The sequence below is a fragment of the Chelonia mydas genome, chromosome 20 (genome assembly GCF_015237465.2).
Source record: "Chelonia mydas isolate rCheMyd1 chromosome 20, rCheMyd1.pri.v2, whole genome shotgun sequence".
NCBI lineage: Eukaryota > Metazoa > Chordata > Testudines > Cheloniidae > Chelonia > Chelonia mydas.
In genome coordinates this window covers 1,906,953-1,926,340 of record NC_051260.2, presented here as the reverse complement: position 1 = coordinate 1,926,340, position 19,388 = coordinate 1,906,953, and the positions used below count along the sequence as shown (strand labels likewise).

Genomic DNA, 19,388 nt, shown 5'->3' with positions numbered 1-19,388 from the left:
CCCCCCCCCCCCCGGGGCAAGATCCGGTACAGCCGGCGCTCCTGCCCCACCCCCCCACAGCTGGGAGCCGCCCCCCTGCCACAGCCCCTGCCCCGCCCCCCACAGCGCCCCCTGCTGGGAGCCGCCCCCCCCAACCAGCGCCCCTGCCCCACCCCCCACAGCGCCCCCTGCTGGGAGAGGCTGGGCTCCCCTTACCGCCCAGCTCCCCCCCCTACAGAGGCTCTGACACGGGGCCTGCTCTGGTTTAACTAACGCGTTTTATTCCATTCTCCAGCCAGGCCCCCCCGCGCCGGGATCCCCCCCAGTCAGAATCCCACCCCCCCAAGCCAGCCGCCCTCTGCCCAACCCCCTGCTGCGAGCCGCCCCGCACATGGACGGGCAACCTGCAGGCCTGTGACAGGCTCAGGTGGCACCAGGGCCCACACCCAACGGCTCCCCCCTGTGACGGGGCACCAGACGGCCCAGCAGCCCCCGGGTCAGAGCAAAGCGCCTGCAGCCGGGCTTCCCAACACCCTCCAGCTAGCGGGCGGGACGGTGCCTCTCGCCCAAGGGCGGGGGGATGGGTCGTTTCTTCCTTGCTCTCCCCGCCCCCCGCCGAAGGGGCAAAGAGCTGGGCCGTTCCCACTGAGCCGTGGCCAGAAGGGCGGACGCCAGGCGAGCTGCAGCACTGGGGGTCCCCAGAGACCTCGCCTGGGCGAGCGAGCAAGGCAGCCGGCTCCGGGCACGCAGGGGAGGGGTCGTCCTGGAGGTGGCTGAGCGAGCCAGCAAGGCAGCGGGCGGCCCTGCTCCAGCCTGGGGGGGCTCAGGAGCTGGAGGGCTGCAGCTGCCCCTTGTACAGGTACTCCAGGGCGGTGGCGATGGTCCGCATGTCCAGCTCGATGCTGCGCGCCCAGTTCTCCACGTCGCCAATCTCCTGGCGGGCAAAGGAGACATCAGGGCCCTGCCTCGTGCCCCCGGCCCCCAGCCCATGGCGGCGTGCTTCCCCCGTTCAGCACCGCGCACAGGAGCGCAGTGACCAGCAGGGGGAGCTACTCCACCGCGGGGTCACCCCCAGCCCTGCCGGTGCCCGTCACTCCCGACCCGCAGCCCCTGCTAGCCCCGCCCTGCCGGTGCCCCGCACTCCCGACCCGCAGCCCCTGCTAGCCCCGCCCTGCCGGTGCCCGTCACTCCCGACCCGCAGCCCCTGCTAGCCCCGCCCTGCCGGTGCCCCGCACTCCCGACCCGCAGCCCCTGCTAGCCCAGCCCTGCCGGTGCCCCGCACTCCCGACCCACAGCCCCTGCTAGCCCAGCCCTAGGCCCCCAGCCCTGCCGGTGCCCGTCACTCCCGACCCGCAGCCCCTGCTAGCCCTGCCCTGCCGGTGCCCCGCAATCCCGACCCACAGCCCCTGCTAGCCCAGCCCTAGGCCCCCAGCCCTGCCGGTGCCCCGCACTCCCGACCCGCAGCCCCTGCTAGCCCCGCCCTGCCGGTGCCCCGCACTCCCGACCCGCAGCCCCTGCTAGCCCAGCCCTAGGCCCCCAGCCCTGCCGGTGCCCCGCACTACCGACCCGCAGCCCCTGCTAGCCCAGCCCTGCCGGTGCCCCGCACTCCCGACCCACAGCCCCTGCTAGCCCAGCCCTAGGCCCCCAGCCCTGCCGGTGCCCCACACTCCCGACCCTGAGTGCACAATGCCAGTCGTGCTGAACCATCCATTCCTTGCACCCGGGCAGCTGAGGCTTCTCCACTCATTGCACCAGTGCCCCACAGCGCAGCCCTCAGCAGCGTGAAACAATGCAGGGGCCCCAGAGCTAGAGGAGGCAGGACCTGGCCCCCAGCAGCGTGACGTGGAGCAGACTCTCCGCAGTGGCAGGGAACACTCCCGGCATCGCCAGCACCACCCCACGCCAGGCAGACGGTATGTCCGGCGCTGAGGCTGCAGGTGGGCAAGGCCGGGGGGGAGGTGGCGCTGGGCGCACGGCCATGCCAGCCCCGCTGGGTGGGCGAAGGGGAGGAGTCGGACGCTAGCAGTGGGGTGCGTAGGGCAGCTCTGCCTTTGTGTGGCGAGCCGCGCCGTCCTGCCGCCCCCCACGCCCGCTGCGCACAAAGCCGGCTTTGAGGGCTCAGGCCAAGCCAGGCTCAATGGGCCGATTCTCTACCCTGGAGGCCGGAGGGCGAATAAACCCTGAACAAACGGCTCTGATCCGACAGCGTCGGGAGAGGACGGGGGTGGGGACGCGGCTCCAGCAGGGGAATGCCAATGCCAGCGTGAAGGGGGCACAGGCAGAGGGACAAAGCCCTGGGGGGGCCCCAGGCCTGTGTCAGCAGAAGCTGGCACCAACCAGCTGCCTCCCCCAGCATGGTGCCATCCCCTTCTTGCTCCACACCATTCACCTGGCCGAGGGCCCCAGGGAAATCAGAGCCCCCTCCCGCCAGCTGACAGGACTGTGCGCCCCTGGAGACCCTCTGGGGGGCCTTTCCCAGCCCTGGGCTGGAGGCGGATGGCACCTGCCTGGCATTCCTGTCTCTGGGTGAGGGGGGTTTCCTTGTGGTTCCCCTGCCCTCGGGGTGGGACAGGGCACAGCTGGGCAGGAGATCCGCCTCCCCAATGGTGTCCCGGGTCAGACTGACCTTGAGCGCCTGGTTGAAGTTCTCCACCATGTTGATCCACTGGCCTGTCTGCTTGGCGAACTGGGCGGCTTGGATCTGCAGCGTCTTCACCTCGTGGTCCAGCTTCCTCTGGTTCACGTAGGCCTGGGCCACCCTGGGCAGGGCAGGAGGGTGATCAGCCAGCCCCTGGGAAGGGCCCGCCCCCCACCAGCCGCTCCGCATGGGGACATACACCCTGCACCTCCATATCGTCCCCTTCAGCGCCGGGAGCCCCAGCAGCGGCTGGCCGGGATCCAGAGGCCCAGGACGGGCCAGGCCTCGGGAGAGCATGCCCCGGAGTGGGGGCGGAGGCAAGCGCTGGGAGTCTCTGGCCAGGGAAGTTCCCAAGCCGGAGCAGCTTAGCGGCTCAGCAGCATCTGGGAACCATCACCAGGCCCTGAGAGCGTCTGGTTCTCATCAGGCCAGGCAGCATGCAGGGCACCAGGTGTGCCCAGAAGGCAGCAGGGCTCCTGGAGGTGGGGAAGGGATCCGGCCCGACAGCTGGAGAGGGGCGTGCCAGGCACTGAGATCCGGGCCATGGGGCACGGGCCTGGGGGAGGCATGTGGGCCAGGCCAGCATCACTGCGCATGGTACGGGCAGCAGGGCGGTCACCCTCGCAGCCTCGCCGTCCCATTGCCAGACAGAGAATGCAGGCACAGGAGCGGGACTCGCACAGTGGAACAGCGGTGAGGGCTGGGAATGGGACCCAGGAGTCCTGCCTCCTAGCCGCCCTGCTCTAGCCACTAACTCCACTGGCTCTGCAGCTCCCCTCCCCGCCCCAGGGGTGCTTTGGCCTCTCTGCTGGGACTGCCACACGGGGGTGCATGGCAGGGCGGGGCCCTTCCCAGCGAGAACGGGGCTGAGATCCAGCAAGTTCGTTTCACGCCAGAGATGGAGTTTACTTTCCCCTGGGCCCGGCTGCTCTCCCATCATGGGCACAGTAGCTAGTGTGCCCGACCCAGCTCAGACAAGTTATTTTCAGAACGGACAGAGCTCCCTGCAGAGATGTGCCTGGGGAGGAGCCCACCTTAGACGAGTGTTCGTCGCAGGAGGCTCCTGGGGGCATGGAGCGCTGGCAGCCGGTCCCCCGGCTCCTCAGCCCTGCACTGCAGTCAGTGAGCTCCAGCCCGCCCCGGGAGGCTGCGGGTGCTTGGAGAAGGGGCAGCCTGCCCGGCAGCGAAGGGGGAGAGCCCTGCTGCCTGGTGCCCGCCGGGGAACCCGCACCACGACGCTGACCAAAGCCTTCGCGACCAAACCCTTCCAGGCCTTGGCCGGGAGGGAACCAGGGGCCATTTCCCAGCCATAATCTGGCCTGCGGGAGAGGGCCCTGGGCGGGGATCCATGGAGGGAGCGGCTAGCTGCCCAGGATCCAGCTCCCTTCCTCACGCAGCGCTCGCTGGATGAGCAGAGTCGCATGATTGCTTAATGCAGCCTGTGCTCAGAACGTGGCCGCAAAGTCCCCTCTGCCGAGCCGCTTCCCGCAGTCAGGGGAGCGGGGATCTTGGCCAGGGACTGGCAGGGAGCTGTCCCGTTCAGGGGTCGCCGTAAGGAGTCCGTGTGGACTACAGGTTTTGGAGGATTACGCAGGCTTTTAGCCACACAGCCCCAGCTAGAGCCAAGGGGGCCAGGCAGAGCCCAGGGCGATAGGCCCCTGCCACTCGCCTGGGCCAGAAACCCTGAGCATCAATTTCAGTGTTGCTCAAAAGTGCAGGATTCAGAGCCCTGGAGACACAGGCCCACGACCCCCAGGGCTGTACCCCGTCCCCAACCAACCAGCTTTCCCCTACCCTGGGTGGGAGAGCGGCACCGGACCCCAGTCAGTCCTGGGGCTCTGTGACGGGAAGGGGCCACACCCCAAAAGCACATCACTATCCCCACTTAGTTGTGGTCTGAGGCCTGCGAACTCATGACGCTCAGGTCACTAAACAGCCATCAAACAGTAACTACTTGTGGTTGCTGCCAGCCTGGGTTGGACCGGCCTGGACAAAAGGTTTCGTACCCCATCACCAGGCAGTGAGGGGCAGCGCACCGCCTGCAGGAACGGGGCTCTCCTGGTAAAAAGAGCAGGGAAACTCCTGAATCCAGGTGGGGACGTTACATGGCCCCAGGAGTTTGGGGCCACACCGGTGCTGGAGCCTCCCTCGCAGCGGGACAATGGGCTTCTAGCCGCGCCAGCTCTGCTCCATTCTCTCTCGCCACCTGGCCTCTGAGAACCCCCCTGCCAGCCTCCAGGGACGCAGGGCAGGGCACAGTGTGGTTTAAAGAGTTATAAAACCCGGGCTTCCTCCAGCCCCAGGCAGAACCAAGGCCCTGTGGAGAAGGTGGGAGAAAACGACTCCCGTCCCTTTAATTTATGACAAGGGCGGTGGAAGGTGCTGGGCTGACGTTGGAGTCCCCTCTACGTGCGCAGAACCAGGCTGCCTCCTGCCCCCAAAGGGACTAAGCCTAGGGGCCGCGGGCAGTTCAGTCGCCAGGCGCCAGCCAAATCCTCAGCCTCGCTGCTTCCCTAGAGGCGACTGGCTCTGGAAATCCCATCACAGCCCTGGGGAAGCCCCGGTGAAAGGCCCATCACCGTGCACCAGGCAGGACACGCTTTTGCCTACACGGCTCCCGACGCTGCTGAGCTGCGGGCTGGCTTTGCCACTCACCCTACGTTCAGGTGGTCCGTCAGGGCCTCAGTCAGGCACGTGGCTGCAGCAATGGCCTCTCGCCGTCTCCGCTCTGCAAGGGAAAGGCCCGAGTGCCCCAGTGTTTGTACGGGGGAGGGGGGAGCTCAAATTGACGGACCCTTTACAGATGTCTTCCCGCCAGCATTGATCCCGGAATTGCAACCGCACAGACCAGCTAGTGCAAAGGCAGGAGTTGCTGGAGAAAACCATGAACACGAAGCTGGGCTGAACCCCGTGAGGGGTGGCCGTGGCATGTACCCCACCCCACGCGCTCAGCAGAAACAGGGAGGTCTGGGATGACGAGGGCCAACCTTGTCCTTCGAGGTGCCTGGGTGGCCTGGGAAATGCTGTCAAAGCTTGAGCAACAATAAGGTATTTGTCAGTGCTCGAGGGCGAGGGATCTGGTGGTTAGTCCGGGGGGAGGGAGGGAGCGAAATGGGAGCCAGGACTCCTAGGTTCTAGCCCCGGCTCTGGGAGGCCAGCAGAGTCTAGGGGGTTACAGCAGGTGGCCAGGAGCCAGTGTAACCCACACACCTCCTGGGTGTGGCGTAGTGCCAGGAGCTGGGACAACAGACACCACGAGAGAGCGAGACTGAATCTGCTCTGCAGCCTTAGGTAACAGCCACACGGCTTTTAGATCATGCACCAAGCTCCAGGGGTCTCGGGTTTGATCCTACCCGGCGTCTGCCGGCATTACACCAGGACTCCTTGGAGTCGCTACAGGCTGGGGACCGAGCGGCTCAGCGGCAGTTCTGCAGCAAAGGACCTGGGGGTTACAGTGGACGAGAAGCTGGCTATGAGTCAGCAGTGTGCCCTTGTTGCCAAGAAGGCGAACGGCCTATTGGGCTGCATTAGTAGGAGCATTGCCAGCAGATCGAGGGGCGTGATTATTCCCCTCTATTCAGCACTGGTGAGGCCTCATCTCGGGTATTGCGTCCAGTTTTGGGCCCCCCACTACGGAAAGGAAGTGGACAAATCGGAGAGTCCAGTGGAGGGCAACGGAAACGATCAGGGGGCTGGGGAACATGACGTACGAGGAGAGGCTGAGGGAACTGGGCTCGTTTAGTCTGCAGAAGAGGCTGAGGGGGGATTTGATGGCAGCCTTCAGCTGCCTGTCGGGGGGTTCCAGAGAGGCTGGAGCTCGCTGTTCCCAGGGGTGGCAGACGGCGGAAGAAGGAGCAATGGCCTCACGGGGCGGGGGAGGTCTAGGTTGGATGCTAGGAAACGCTGTGTCACGAGGAGCGGGGTGACGCTCGGGAAGGGGTTCCCTAGGGCGGTGGTGGAATCTCCTTCCTTTGAGGTTTTTAAGGCCGGCTTGACAGCGCCCTGGCTGGGGTGACTGAGCGGGGACTGGTCCTGCTCTGAGCCGGGGCTGGGACTAGACCCTGCGGAGCTCGCCCCGGCTGGGGGAGCGGGTGGGGGCGGGGCGCCAGGACTCAGGACGCCTGGGTTCCGATTCCAGCTCTGCCACTGACCCACTGCGCGACCTCGGGAGAGTCGCGCCCCCGCCCTGTGCCTCAGTTTCCCCACCCGCGGGGCAGGGCCCAGCCCCCAGCTGGGGCGCGGGTGGAGCCGGGGGGAGCGAAGGGCGGGTGCTGAACGACACCGGCGGGCCCGCGGCCGCCCTCGCGGAGTGACGTCACTGGAAGAGTGACGGGGGCACCGAGTCCTGGGGCGGACAGGCCGCCCCCGAACGGTGATGTCGCGAGGTGACGTCATCACGCGGCGCCACGGCGACCCCGAGGCCCGGCGCGACGCAGGCAAGCAGGCCCAGCCCCCCCCAGAGTGACAGCCCCGCGGGCCAATAGGAACCCGGCCCGGGGGAGCAGGCTGCCATGGCGACGCCGGCGGACTCACCCTGCTGCTCGCGCCGCTCGCTCTGCTGGGCCTGGTGCTCGCGCAGCAGCCGGGACAGCATCGCCCGGCCGGCCGCCCGCTCCGCGCGGGTCATGTGACCGCGCCGCCACGTGACCGCCCGCGGCCCCGCCCCGCCACGGGGGCGGGGCCTGGCCCGGGGGTGGTGACGCGGCGGGGGGCGTTTGACGCGGCGGGGGGGGTTGGTCCGCAGGGGTGACGCGGCGGGGGGGGCGTTTGGCACTGGGGGGGGGGGGTGACGCGGCGTTTGGCACTGGAGGGGAGATGCGGCGCCGGGGGGGGTCTTTGGCAGTGGGGGGGGTGACGCGGCGGGGGGGGGGGCGTTTGGCACTGGGGGGGTGACGCGGTGGGGGGGTGTTTGGCAGTAGGGGGACACGCGGCGGCGGGGGGGGTTGGCACTGGGGGGGGACACGCGGCGGCGGGGGGGGTTGGCACTGGGGGGGGGACACGCGGCGGCGGGGGGGGTGTTTGGCACTGGGGGGGGAGACGCGGCGGCGGGGGGGTGTTTGGCACTGGGGGGGACACGCGGCGGCGGGGGGGGGGTGTTTGGCACTCGGGGGGGGGAGACGCGGCGGCGGGGGGGGGTGTCTGGCAGTGGGGGGGAGACGCGGCGGCGGGGGGTGTTTGGCACTGGGGGGGTGACGCGGCGGCGGGGGGTGTTTGGCACTGGGGGGGGGGAGACGCGGCGGCGGGGGGGTGTCTGGCACTGGGGGGGTGACGCAGCGGCGGGGGGGGTTGGCCCCCCATGGAGAGGCGATGTGGCCAGAGTAAGGGCTCTCTGGAGAACATTCATGGCCGTGGTCAGACCAAACCCTGGAATCACTGAAGTGTTTAAGGGAGTGAGGACTAAGTTTTTGGCTGGGGCCAAAGCGTGCCTCAGTAATTTGGCCTTACCAAGAATTCAGTGTAAACACAGCTCCTGTCAATGTTGGAAGGGCCTTAAGGTGTATCCAGGGGCTCTGATTTCACCCTTCCACACCAGTCTCACGCTGGGAGCGTGCCGCATGGCTAGAAAGGGCTAAACGTTGTGCAAAATGAATAACCCTGGAAACAGGTAGGGAGAAAATGTTTGTGTTTTCAGGTCTTTACATATGTATGAGCAGGGTCCACATGTAATCCACAGTCCCTGTCTAGGCTGCATTCGGATAATGCCGAGGTCAAAAGAAGATCCTATCCTTTAAATGAATTGTAAACACGGGATATCTTGGTATTTATCGCTCTTTGAAATGTCCTGTGAATGGTGGAGGAACAAGCAAATGGCCGATTGTTAATTCCTATAGCTAAGTACCGGTGATGGACCTCCTCCAAAGTCATCCTGATTACCTTTTGTTCCCTGAGGAAATCCCAGCTTGTCAAAGAAGACATGAAATTGTATAGAAGATCCTTGGGCCCTGATTCTGTCATCTCCGATCTGCTTAGAGTTCATCGGGGACGTTTGCATGGCAAGACTCGGGTTGCAGTTATGCTGGTATGGCCCCAGGTCACCACCAACCCACTTTCCCCAACATCCCGGTTCTTACCACCACCAGCTGCCTCCAACAGCTGTAGCTTCACCAGCCAGCCCTGCAGACTACGGCCCTGACCCGCTGCGCTCCACCTCCATCACCCTGCATTTTAGCCAGCCTGAAGTGCAGCACTCATTGCGCAGCGCTCCAGACATGATAACAGGACATACGCAAATCTGTGATTGTCCTGTTCCCGCCCCTGTCCCCCCTCCCACACGGCACAGATGTGTCAGGCCATGTGTGTTTCCCCAGCAGTTCTGTTTCTTTTCAGTAAATGGATTTTTTGGCTTTGCAAACATTCTTTATTGCATTAAGTAGAAGATAGCGTAGGCCAGGAAAGTAACAGGCACGGCAAGTCAGAGCGTTGTACGTAGCAAACCCAGATGCCTTCTAGCATTGGAGTGCTGCACTTCACTCCCGTGCAGGGCACCAGACGTTACCGGTGGCTTTCAGCCTCAAATTGCTCCCTCAAGGCATCCCGAATCCTTACAGCCCGTGCTGGGCCCTCTAAGAGCCCTGCTCTCTGGCTGTTCAAATTCAGCCTCCAGGTGTTGAATCTCCGTGGTCCATGCCTCAGTGAAGCGTTCACCCTTCCCTTCACAAATGGAGGGTACAGCACGCAGATACAATCGTGGGGACATTGTCATAGGCCAGGTCCAGCTTCCCACGCAGATAGCGCCAGCCGGCCTTTAAATGGCCAAAAGCACACTCCACAGTCATTCTGCACCGGTCAGCCTGTTGTTGAACTGCTCCTTGCTGCTGTCAAGGCTCCCTGTGTAGGGTTTCACGAGCCACAGCATCAAAGGGTAGGCAGGGTGTCCAAGGACCACAATAGGCACTTCGACTTCCCCTACGGTGACCTTCTGGTCTGGGAAGAAAGTCCCAGCTTGCAGCTTCCTGAACAGGCCAGTGTTCTGAAAGATGCATGTGTCATGCACCTTTCTGGGCCAGCCTGCGTTAATGTCAATGAAATGCCCACGGTGATCCACAAGCACCTGGAGAACCATTGAGAAATAGCCCTTCTGATTTATGTACTCGGTGGTGTGCAAAGCCAGCCACAATGTCCTGCGCGTTGCCCGGAGTCACCCGCCTGATGGGCCAGAGGGGATTCTGGGTGTAAGTGAAGCTCAGGAGTTGGTAGTGGCTCAGCAGAGCGATGCTTCTGTGGAGCAAGGCAGAGGTGAATTGGTGCTTCGAAAGATTCCTGAAGAGAAGATTGTTCAGGGTGGTCTGTGCAAGCAGCTGGCTGCAGCTGAAGGGTGTGGAAGTGATTTAATCAAGGAAGTTTCAGTTCCTCACAGCCAGACATGTTCTGTTGTGAATGGATCCACTGACTCTCCTCTTGAAAGATCCAGAGTGGAGAGCTTTGAGAGGGTCTCAGACGGGGTGAAAGCTGTTAAGTTGAAGAGCCCTATGACCAAGTGGCTGTGCTTGGCCGGTTTGTTGGGGAGACAAGGTTGTTGAGAGAGGAATGTCTCCGTGCTGATTCTTTGAGTGAGCCGTCTGTGCTTCAGGGTCTGAGAACAGGTTTGGTTCCTGGTGTTTCAGAGCAGGACAGTTTTATGGCTGAATGCTTAAGGATGCCGGGGAGAGCAAGCAAACTCTCACCCTCCAGCTCTCTGGCTTTGTGTGGTATCTCTGTAAGACAGAGCCCAGCCTTGGAATTGGTAGCAATTAAGGATCTGAAAACTGGTGAACAAGCTAGTATCTTTGTTGCTGCACCTTACCTGGCTGGCAGGGAGAAGACGGGCTTGCCAGTAGCTGTTAGCACAGAGAGCCCACCCCATCAGCCAGTGAATTCTGGTAAGCAAGAGAAATCAGGGTGTGATCCTACAGGATAAGAAGAAAAAAGAGAACTTAATTCTGCAAAGGGAAGCCACAGAGTAACCCTGAAAGACCCAAACCCCAGTGGTATTTGGCCAAAGGGGTGGCATGACAAAAATGATTGTAGATGGACATGTGCAATGGATTTGGTGTTATTGCTAATGGTGATTTTTGTAACTCATGTGTTGCTAATACCAAGAATTGTAAAAATGTCCAATGTGCCTAATCTTTGGGCAAATCCCTTGAACACGTTGAGAGTGAAGCATAAGAACACGCTTTACGTTAAAAGACCTTGTGATCCTGATATTTCAGTTAGTGCCTGTAAACAGTCCTGGAACTTTTCACAGGGGAAAAGACATTGCAGACCGGATGTGCTGTCTGAAAAGGGAAACTGAGGCACACTACCATATTGCTTTCACAGCTAAATGCCAAGATTCCTGCACTATGGACAACATTAATATCTATAGTAACTTGATGTTAATTGGGTTCCAAACATTTGCCAGAGCTTGTATGGATAAAATAGCTATTTTCTTTAGTTCTTGGCAAGATTGCATGAGACATACAGGAACCACGCTGCAAGAGCAGATCCAATCCACTTCTGTTCTAACCGAGTTTTACCTTGAGTTTGTAAAGAGATTCAATCGTGTTATTGAACATGACTTTGATAAACCATTTCTGTTCTACACTGATACGGCTTCGAACCCAATACTAGCTGCAGTAAGGCAGAACCCAGGATGGGGAGCTCTTGGGATGCAGTCAGTGACATTTGTGTCATCCCTTCCTGCGTCAGTTGTGCGTTGGGGGTGTGACGTTATGGACATTGTTGCAACCAAGGTCCTATAGTTGCATCAAATCTTTTACCTAGGAGGTCAAGTAAGGTGTCTCTGAAAATGTTATGATTATGCTATCTGGATGTATGTATCATTCTTGTATTTAAAGTTGTAAGTATTGGCTCTATACCCTCTGAATTTCAAACTTGTGCTCTGCTTCTGGGTGACACCCCAGACAATTTGGCATCAGCACTGCCTAGCCTGCTTGATGGCCCATTAAGGACCATCAGCTACACAACTGACCCATTGAGAAAAGGCAGATACACCTGCTGACTCAGCAAGGCATGAAGGACAGAACTCTACGGTTTTTCCATGCCATGTGCTGGGTAGCTTGGAACAAAGGAAGCACAAGCCACATGGCAAAAGGACTATAAAAGGCAGCTGCATCATCTCCATTTTGTCTTCAGTCCTGCTTCTTACCTCTGGAGGAACTTTGCTCCATGGAAGCTCTGAACCAAGGACTGAATGACCCATCCCAGCCGTGGATGTTCTCCGGAGACTTGATTTGAGCCTGCAGTTTATTCCATCACTGCTGCAAGCCTGAACCAAGAACTTTGCCATTCCTGGATGTCATTGGTTCCATTTCACCAATGTTAACTCTCATCTCTATTTCTTTCTTTTTATGAATAAACCTTTAGATTTTAGATGCTAAAGGGTTGGCAACAGCGTGATTTGTGGGTAAGATCTGACTGGTATATTGACCTGGGCCTGGGGCTTGGTCCTTTGGGATCAAGGGAACCTTTTTTCTTTTACTGGGGTATTGTTTTTCATAACCATTCGTCCCCATAAGGAGCATTGCTGGTGGTGATACTGGGAAACTGGAGTGTCTAAGGGAATTGCTTGTGTGATTTCTGGTTAGCCAGTGGGGTAAAACCAAAGTCCTCTCTCTTTGGCTGGTTTGATGTGCAGAGGGGCGCTGACTGCCCTGCTCTAAGCAATTTGTCCAGAATTGATACTCCCAGTAGTGTCGCACCACAGGCCGCTTCGTTACAGGGGCGTTTGGCACGGGGGGAGGAGGTGTTGCTATGGCGTGCCTCCATTGTGCCCTGGAGTAGGGGACTGACCCAGTGGGGTGGCGTTTGCCCTGGGGCTGGCACAGTGCTGGGGTGTTTTGGGGCAATACAGTGATGTGTTTGGAGGTGTTGTTGCCGAGGCACATCATACACGGCGCCATGCGAGACCCTGTTGCCAGAGCGGTGACGTTTTTGACACCCCCACTAACGCATTGGGATGGGACGCGGTGATGGAATGTGACGTGTCTTTTCCACCCTGCCCCCTGAAGCAATGGAGCTGTGATGCAGCGTCACGCTGCCTTTTGATGCTCGGTGGCGTTACTTCCCAGGGCAGCTTTGCCCTGCCGTGTGGTGATGGTGACGTTCTGACACAGTCTGGGCATGCTTGTGATTTGAGCCGGCAGGACAATGTGTGGCTGCAGCATCCCCACTTTGTGCTGAAACATTGCTGCCGTGTGACCTCCGGGTCTGCTGGTGGTAGGTGAGTTAGTGAGCCGGGACAAGCTTGTGATGAGCGTTAGTTACACGCCCCAGGGAAAGGACCCAGAATAAGTGTAAAGAAAATAGACCCTAGACAAAAGAGACAAGTTAAAACAACCTGAAGCAAATACTCACCAGCAACCACACACCACACAACAGAACCACTAACCCAGGAACCTATCCTTGCAACAAAGCCCGTTGCCAACTGTGCCCACATATCTATTCAGGGGACACCATCACAGGGCCTAATAACATCAGCCACACTATCAGAGACTCGTTCACCTGCACATCCACCTATGTGATAGATGCCATCATGTGCCAGCAATGCCCCTCTGCCATGTACATTGGTCAAACTGGACAGTCTCTACGTAAAAGAGTAAATGGACACAAATCAGATGTCAAGAATTATAACATTCAAAAACCAGTCGGAGAACACTTCAATCTCTCTGGTCACGCAATTACAGACATGGAAGTTGCGATATTACAACAGAAAAACTTCAAAACCGGACTCCAGCGAGAGACTGTTGAATTGGAATTCATTTGCAAATTGGATACAATTAACTTAGGCTTGAATAGAGACTGCGAGTGGCTAAGTCATTATGCAAGGTAACCTATTTCCCCTTGTTTTTTCCTCCCCCCCCCCCCCCCCCCCCGTCGTTCTTGTTAAACCCTGGATTTGTGCTGGAAATGGCCCACCTTGATTATCATACACATTGTAAGGAGAGTGATCACTTTAGATAAGTTTCAGAGTAACAGCCGTGTTAGTCTGTATTCGCAAAAAGAAAAGGAGGACTTGTGGCACCTTAGAGACTAACCAATTTATTTGAGCATAAGCTTTCGTGAGCTACAGCTCACTTCATCGGATGCATACTGTACTTTAGATACTTTAGATAAGCTATTACCAACAGGAGAGTGGGTTTGTGGGGGTGGGGGGGGGGAGAAAACGTGGATTTGTGCTGGAAATGGCCCACCTTGATTATCATACACATTGTAAGGAGAGTGATCACTTTAGATAAGCTATTACCAGCAGGAGAGTGGGGTGGGGGGAGAGAAAACCTTTTGTAGTGGTAAACACCCATTTTTTCATGGTTTGTGCGTATAAAAAGACCTTCTGTACTTTCCATAGTATGCATCCGATGAAGTGAGCTGTAGCTCACGAAAGCTCATGCTCAAATAAATTGGTTAGTCTCTAAGGTGCCACAAGTACTCCTTTTCTTTTTGCAAATACAGACTAACACGGCTGTTACTCTGAAAGTTAAATACTAACTCTGTTTTCTGTTTTAGTTTAGATCCTATCAGGAGAGCCAGGTGGCCTTGTGGCTATATCCAAGAGCAGCCCTGAAATGCAGCCACCTCTGGGGCAGGATGCATCAGCTGTTTAACAGCACGCAGCAAGGTTAGGACAGGAAGTGGAGGAGAATCCTGTATCTGATTGGTTTCAGAGTAACAGCCGTGTTAGTCTGTATTTGCAAAAAGAAAAGGAGTACTTGTGGCACCTTAGAGACTAACCAATTTATTTGAGCATGAGCTTTCGTGAGCTACAGCTCACTTCATCGGATGCATACTGTGGAAGCTGCAGAAGACGTTATATACACACAGAGACCATGAAACAATACCTCCTCCCACCCCACTCTCCTGCTGGTAATAGCTTATCTAAAGTGATCATCAAGTTGGGCCATTTCCAGCACAAAACCAGGTTTTCTCACCCTCCGCCCCCGCCCCCACACAAACTCACTCTCCTGCTGGTAATAGCCCATCCAAAGTGACCACTGTCTTCACAATGTGTATGATAATCAAGGTGGAGAGTGGTCACTTTGGATGGGCTATTACCAGCAGGAGAGTGAGTTTGTGTGGGGGGCCTTCGTCAGCCTTTTCTGCAGCCCGGGATGGGCAGCGGGACCTTGACTCCTCTCTTGTTCCTTCCCCCTTCTTTGCTGCTTCCAGCTTTGATCCTTACAAGTCCCAGCTCTGGGGCTGCATTTCCTGCCGTGGCCTGGGCTGGAAGCCCCACCAGTCCGATGGGCGGTTCTTGCGCTGACCATAGCGATTTGGGCCAAGTGGCAGGACGCTGCGCCCCAGTCTCCTCTCCGAGAGGATTTTGCACTGCTGACTTGGGTGGAGTTACTCCTGGTCTACACCAGTGTCAGCGGCAGGAGAATCAGATCCTTTGTGACTGCCAGTGCTTTGGGGGCCCCTCTGTCTGTCTGTCTTGGTAGAGAGCTTAGTGCAGTGGGGATCCCGGTCCCTGACTGGGGCTCCTAGCCACAGATCAGATCGTCTGGCCCCCACCAGCGTTGTGCCTGCGCCCCTCTCGGTCTGTGATGTCGGGGCGGGGGGGGGGCGGGCGCTCTTATCTGCACTGCACCGTGGCTGGCCCAAGGTCACAAACAGCTGTGTTGTTTAGATGGCATGGACGGCTGCCTGGCTGCTTGGCTCCATCTCAGGGCCTGATGGATCGGGGCGGTGGCGGGTCCGTGAGATGTCAGCAGACCGGGAAAGGGCTGGCTGGGCTCCAAAGATGGGGGGAACCTGAGCCTTCGCGCTCGAGAGCCAGGAGCTCTCCGGAGAGGATATTAGCTGGCAGAGGACTCCAGGCGCAGCACCAGCTCCCGAAGGGTGAGTCGGCAAAGCAGCGCGTGGTGCCTGACCTCACTGCGCTCGGCTGGTGTCAGAGCCGGATTTAGATCTGGCGTAAGGCAGGGTCTGTTGGAGCAGAGCCTGGTGATCTCAGTAATCCAGCCCTGAGTCACTGGGACAGCAGGGCTGGGGGGGGGTTGGTCCAGGGAGGTTGTGGGGTCCCTTGGACATGGGATGGGGGGTTGGGGAGCCCAGGGAAGGAAGAGGTCTGGAGAAGCCTGAGAGGAGAGACTGAAGGCTGGGATGCCTGACTCAGTCCAGCCCCGAGTCTGCTCCAGCCCCTCTTTCCCTCCGGGCGCTGACAGCCTCCTGCTCTGGTTATTCAGCCCAGCGCCAGGAAGACATGACTTGGAGCCCCAGGGCTGGAGTTTTGGGAGCAGAATGTGCCAAGATGGGCCCTGCGGTGACCTCATGTGACGGAGTGGGGATTAGTCGTTTGGAAGGAATACTGTGCGTGCCTCAGTTTCCCCTGTGTGGTGCATGGTTAACTAGGTGGTGGGTAAAAGGTGGTTTACTCTTGGCAAAGACCCAGAAATCCAGGTCTGACTGAGGCCTGGCTGTCTGGGGCCTATGGCCCCATGCCCATGGACCGTCCCAGAAGACAATGGCCCCTTCCGTTGCCCAGACTGTTGGATCCTAGCAACTGAGGTCCATGGATGGCTCACCCTCCTCAGGAAGGCAGCAGGTTGTGGAGAACAGAGGATTGAGGAGGGACCCCTTGGGGTTGTTAAGTGTGGGCTGTTAGAGGGAGGAGACAGAGGCTCCTGGACTGGGACTAGAGACGCCTCAGGGCTCTGGGCTTATCCAGCTGGACTTTGCTGTAACTTTGTTCTCTGTGTTAACTAAGGCCTTTCTGCGCTGTGTCCAGACAGCTAATAAACCCTCCTGCCGTTACCCCACTGGCGGAGCGTCACTGCAGAGTCCGGAAGCTGGGGGTGCATCGCTCTCTTTGGGGGTGCAAGTCTCCCGCGGGCGCTCAGTCCAGGTGGACTCGCTGCAGGGAGCTCACGGCGCGACACGGGGGTCTGATGGCTCCGAGGTTCGGTCCCAGCAGGCGGTGAAGCTGAGGGACTGACCCCAATGAGAGCGGGACGCTGAGGGGGCTGGCATGCTGACGGGTCCTCCAGGGCCCGTTCAGAGCTGTCGGAGAGCACTGGGCCCGTGGCTCTGTGACACCTGGGTTCTGAATATCGTGTCTTTAGCAGGATCCCAGAGCACTTTAAAGAGGGTGTTTGCAGGGATTGTTCACTCGCGGCTGCCATGCAGACATTTCTGGGGTGGAAGGTTGCAGCTCTTTCACAGCATGCAGCAACCCTGTGCTACGGTCTGGGACAGGAATGGAAGAAATACCAGGCCCATGGGATCTTTATTGCCCCGAGGGGTGTGGACGTCTGTGTTCGTGGCTGAGCTGAAAGACGGCATCTCTAGCGGCTTGGTCCACAGCTGGTCCCTCCTAAGGAGAAGGGCAGCCCCTCCTCGGACGTGTCGCCCGCTCCTCACTCGGACCCTTTCGAACTCGGCTCCAGGGATGAATTTAGCAGCTCAGACCGGGAGACGCTCTGACTGGAGCTACCAGGGTCGCTTGGCCCAAAGTTAGCAGAGTGACTGTGTCAAAATAGCCCTGGCTGACTCCCCCCCCCCGCCCCGGCACCTGGCCGACCGATCTGCTCCCTCCAGCGACACAACCGCGTTCTCCCGGTTGCCGGCCCGCGGGAGCCCGTCCAGCCGGGGGGGTCGAGTGGTCGGCTGAGGGAACAGCTGACCGCTGTTGGAGGCAGAGAGCCCAGCCGGGCCGGACGTCCTGCAGGCGTCCGGCACCTTCTGAAAACCAGGCCTCAGGTGGCTCAAGTTGGGGTCCCCCAAATCAGTGCCCGCTTCTGAGGGTTTGGAGTTGCCCACAGGCGGTGGCAGCGCTGGGAACAGGGCCCAGGAGCCCCGCAGCAGGGTCAGCCTGGGGAGTAAAGGGGCCGGGGTGATGCTCTGCCAAGTGCCACCTGCAGATGAATGCCGACCTCCTGACACCCAGTGGGGCCGGCTCGCTTCGGCCGTGCTGCGGTTCATCGCGGGCTCGCTAAGCTCTGAACAGATGAGCAGCGGCATCTCCCAACCGCCCCTGCCAGGGCCCCCAAAGGGACCCTGGTCAGTCACTGTGCGGCTCTGGGACCCGCCCCCACCCACACACGAGGGATGGAGGCATTAGCCATGCTGACCCGTGGGTGCTCAGCATTGGGAATGGGAGTCCACCCCTCCCCGCGGTGAAGGGGACGCTTCACGTCTCTCAGCTATTGGGCCAGGCTCTGTGCAGACTCCGGCAGGTGAAGCTGCCCGGGTTACACCCGGGTCACATTTCTGAGGTTTTCTTTGCCCCTCTAACTGCTAGGCATGAAAGCTGAGATTCTGGAGGCCGAACCGGCCGCTGCAGAGAGGTGCCAGGCTGGTATATGGGCACGGACCCGCTGATTCTGTGCCCTGTTGTCATGTTGCCAGCTGCCCTCCTCCCTCTACTCTCTAGCTTTTCCCGTCTGTCTTCCACCCGGTGCGGGATGCTCCCGGGAGGGGCTGAGGGACTCGGCCCGGGGACAGAGTTAACGGAGCAGGCTTGGTTCCGCTGCTCTCGAGAACTGGAGGGGTTCTCGGGAGCGGCTCCCTCGGTGTGTGTCCAGCGGGGTGGAGCCACGGCCTGGAACCCTCTGTTCTCAGCGCTCCGCTCCCAGCCCCTGGATGCTCTTTGACTCCAGCTCTTTCCACACCCACAGTGGTTTTTCCCTTCTCTGGCCTAGTTCTTTGTGCCAGCCCCACCCATCGCCCCCTGAGGCACTCACGAGACTCCCTGCATTGGATCCAGCTGGCTCCCCAGTACCTCGGGGAGCCAGGGCAGTCCCAGCCCCGCTGCCAGCCCTCCACACTCCTCTCTTGATGGTTAATCACGTCGCTTGGCTGCCACCGAACGGGGCTCTCAGAAGCCAGGGGGAGCTGAGGGTTCAAATCCCACCGAACCTTCTACCTCGGGGATTCCGCATGTGGAAGTTGGCACTTGTATTAACCCAGAAACGCCCCCGAGGGGGGAACGCAGGGGAGGGATTCCAAGAGGGGACCCCGTGTGCCGGAGCGCTCTCAGCTGGGGGCCCCCTGTTGCAAAGGGACTCAAGCAGACGCTGCACAAAGCCGGCTGCTGAGGGAAACCTTGGGGCAAACAGCCAGCCGGCGGGTGGCACGTGGCAGCTCTGTCCCAGGGCACAGCGAGGCCGGGCTGCAGTTTTAGGACAGGAAGTGAAGCAGAATCTCTGACGCAGTTGGAAATGCTGATAGATGCTGGCGGGCCCCCTGGCGTTCTCCCAGCAGGCTCGCCCTTGCCCCCCTGTGGGCCAGGTTTTTGGCCAGGGGCGGTTAACAAACTCCCAAGGGCAGGGGCAGATCCTCCAGGCCATGGGGTCTTTGCAGCCAGGCTGGGGGTCTTTGCAGCCAGGCTGGAGGTCTTTTTGGAAGATGGTTTAATCAGGCACCCAGGGGGCAGTGCAGGGGAAATGGGGGGATAGTCTCTGGCCTATGACACAGGAGGGCAGGCAGATGATCCACGAAGGGGCCGTTTGCTGGTCAATGTCGCGTGTTCTTCGTCCAGCTCCACCCAGCAGAAACGCAGGCGTTGATCCCAACGGGTGCTGCCGACGATGTTCTCAAAGCCCCAGCTCCTTGAATCCTGCCATGACGTAAGACGTTCAGCCCTTGCTACAAAAGCCAGGAAGTGTCTGGCCTTTGCGGTTGCAGAGAAAAGCGACACCCCTGGCCCAAGTGGGATCCAAAGGTGGAGAGCCCCAGATCATGGTTTTAAACAATCTTGTGGTTTTTAAACTAACCTGCGGATCTTGGGGTGCTTGACGCGGACGTTGGAAGCCTGGGGTTGGCAGGGGGCTGAAAGCAGCCGGTGCAGGGC

The 19,388-nt window shown here is 59.7% G+C and overlaps 1 protein-coding gene and 1 long non-coding RNA gene across 2 annotated transcripts; one reads left to right on the top strand and one right to left on the bottom strand.

The window, feature by feature from the left end:
• Positions 1–239: 239 nt before the first annotated feature.
• BLOC1S1 (biogenesis of lysosomal organelles complex 1 subunit 1) lies at positions 240–7,282 on the bottom strand. Its single transcript, XM_037884054.2, has 4 exons — positions 7,151–7,282; positions 5,273–5,345; positions 2,606–2,738; positions 240–913 (listed from the first exon to the last, which is right to left on the bottom strand). Exons 1-4 carry the CDS (start codon positions 7,242–7,244, stop codon positions 803–805), a joined length of 411 nt encoding a protein of 136 aa, XP_037739982.1. The 5' UTR covers positions 7,245–7,282; the 3' UTR covers positions 240–802.
• Positions 7,283–7,894: 612 nt separating this feature from the next.
• LOC122463374 lies at positions 7,895–11,980 on the top strand. The gene is made up of 2 exons (XR_006286653.1): positions 7,895–9,036; positions 9,076–11,980. It is a non-coding gene; the product is annotated as an uncharacterized LOC122463374 (long non-coding RNA).
• The last annotated feature ends 7,408 nt before the right edge of the window (positions 11,981–19,388 follow it).